General features: G+C 34.5%; 1 protein-coding gene across 1 annotated transcript; it reads right to left on the bottom strand.

Moving 5' to 3' along the window:
• Positions 1-258: 258 nt before the first annotated feature.
• LOC127123260 (uncharacterized mitochondrial protein AtMg00810-like) lies at positions 259-1095 on the bottom strand. Its single transcript, XM_051053495.1, has 2 exons — positions 1005-1095; positions 259-923 (listed from the first exon to the last, which is right to left on the bottom strand). Exons 1-2 carry the CDS (start codon positions 1093-1095, stop codon positions 259-261), a joined length of 756 nt encoding a protein of 251 aa, XP_050909452.1.
• Between the last annotated feature and the right edge of the window lie 1706 nt (positions 1096-2801).

Here is a 2801-nt window from a genome sequence, read left to right as displayed (position 1 = left end):
ATTTGTGAGAGAAAATGTATGTATGCGTCCTTTCTTTAAGTATTTCCAATTAAAGAATTTACTTTTATGAAATTCATTATTCTTTTTGTTTGTTTTCTTATTTCAAAGCAATTTTACATTATTTTCAGTTAAAACTTACGTTCAGTTTGTCAACATTCAAACATTTAAGATTCAATCACACACACTTTTTGTTGCACTTTCTTTCACAAATTGTCCTTGAATTTTTTTCCGAGTTTAATCTCTTAAGTGAATTAAAACTCATGATTGTTTACTTAAAATACTAGTAAACAAAATTTCCATGGACCTATGCTCTGCCTCAACGCTTAATCTTGCAACTACATTTTGTTTCATACTTTTCCATGATATAAGGCTTCCTCTAACAAGTACACAATACCCAAAGGCGGATCGTCTATCAATGGATGACCCTACCCAATCAACATCAGAGTATATAAATATCTTAGTATGTCCTTTATCTTCATACACAAGACCTTTTCCTGGAGCATATTTGATGTATCTCAGAATCCGAATAACAACACCCATGTGTTCCTGACAAAGTGAATTTAAGAACTGGATTACTACACTAACTGCAAAAGAAATGTCTGGATGAGTGACCGTGAGATAATTCAAATTTCTAACGAATATCTTATACCTTCCTGAGTCAGATAAAGCTCTCTGATTGGGTAGGAGTTTGACACTTGGATCCATAGGAGTTCTAATTGGTTTAGCGTTCAGCAAATTTGTTTCTTCACAAATATGCATAGCATATTTACACCGAGAAATCACCAAAACATCTTTAGATTGAGCTACCTCTATACCCAAAAAATAGCGGAGTTTACCAAGGTATTTTGTCTGAAATTGATTCGCGAGATATTGTTTTAATTGGAGTAGTCTCTGCTGATCATTACCAGTTATGGAAATATCATCTACATAGACAGTAAGGTAAATACACTATTGGGCTAAGTTATGATAAAACACAGAATAGTCAGCTTCACTACAGACCATACCAAATTGTTGTACTACAATGTTGAATATGCCAAACCGAGCTCTCGGAGATTGCTTAAGACCGTAAAGAGACATGTGTACCCTGTAAACCATAGTCGATGACTCCCCTTGAGAAACAAGCCAAAGTGGTTGCTCCATATATATTTCCTTTTCAACATCACCATGTAAAAATGCATTTTTGATGTTAAGTTGATGAATATGCCAGTTTTGAATGGTTGCAATGGCGAAAAAAGTCTAACTTATGCCATTTTGGCTACATGCAAGAAAGTATCACTATAATCCAATCCAAAAATCTAAGTGTGTCCTTTGGCTACCAAACAAGTTTTAAATTGATCAATCTTACCATCTAGGCCGACCTTCACAATATAAATCTAATGACAATCGACTAAAGTGTTGTTCCTATGGGATTGGCCTTTTAGATTGGTTGAATTTTAGCAAAACAACAACTTGGAGTGTCCAAGTGTTCAAGATTGGTCTAGCTTGATAAAGTTGTATGATGTTGCAAAAAGATCACATGTTAGACGCAATGCTCCAACATGTTGGTACGACATCTGGGCCTTGTGCAACAGGCGCCAGAATATGCATTTTGGAGTATGATCTGCAGAAGATTGGTCAAAGATTTTATTGTTATTGATTTAACAATATGATTAGATGATTTATTTGACTATTGGATGCACTTTAAGTCAGATTTAAATGAAGCTTTAAATTTGAAATTGAAATAAAAACAAATCATATCTTGTTAGAGATATTCAAGGAGCAAATCAAATATCCAATAGATTGTGCAAAGATTCTGGACGAGAATATCTGAAGATCCACAAGGGAAAAGCCCAGAGTTATTTGCTATATAAGGAGATTAAAACTTGCACTGGAAGACAAATACTCCCATTGAAGATCTTAGACTGTCTAGGTTTGTGTCGTATATTCACACTAACTCCTTTAGAGGATTAATGTTGAATCTTTATGTACACCTCTATGTTTCATTAATTTGGCATACAAGATTTGTCTACTTAAGTTGTAATTAACATTATTTATGTACACCTTTCTGTTTTAGTAATTTGGCATAAAAAGTTTGTCTAGTTGAGTTGTAACTTTTAACATTCTTTATCTTGTGAAGATTGAAGTTGATCACTAGGGTTTAGTGGTTGTTTACTCATGTCATAGGGATTGTGGTAGAGAAGAAAATGAGTAGGTTCTCATATTTAGGGGAAGACTCTAAATAGAAACTCATTGGGTAGTTGGGAAGAGGCATTAAACATCATATGGTTTGTTCTTGCTTGTAAGTATAATTGTACTAGGCTACTAATATTGAATTTTCTTTCTTGAATTGTGGACTCATCCCCTCATATGTAGGTGTAGTTTCACAAAACTGGATAAATAATTTGATTGTGTTCTTTATTGTTTTCTACTCCATCATTTATTATTAGTTAGTGTGTTATTTCTGGTATATATTGTCACACATGTTATCGGAGCCTTGTATTCGACATTTGTCCCCTGAGGAACATACTTTCACAAAGACTTCCCAAAGGGTAGAGGAACTAGTTCCCAAGTACCACTACTTTGGAGAGCACATATCTCGTCAATCATTGTTTGTCTCCCCTTAGGGCGACATAATGCTTCACCTGGAGTGTTAGGAATAGAAACAGAAGCAAAGAAGACATAGAAGTATAATGTAAACGGGAAATACGATGATAACATAAATCAATATAATATGGAAAGTGATTTCTTGTTTGACGTATACCTTTTGGAAGGGCAATCAAAATATCGGACTCAAACACCAGGATCGGGTCCGGTGACGGAGA

This window comes from Lathyrus oleraceus, chromosome 2, assembly GCF_024323335.1.
Source record: "Lathyrus oleraceus cultivar Zhongwan6 chromosome 2, CAAS_Psat_ZW6_1.0, whole genome shotgun sequence".
In the NCBI taxonomy this organism is placed as follows: Eukaryota; Viridiplantae; Streptophyta; class Magnoliopsida; order Fabales; family Fabaceae; genus Lathyrus; species Lathyrus oleraceus.
This window is presented reverse-complemented; position numbering and strand designations above follow the sequence as displayed.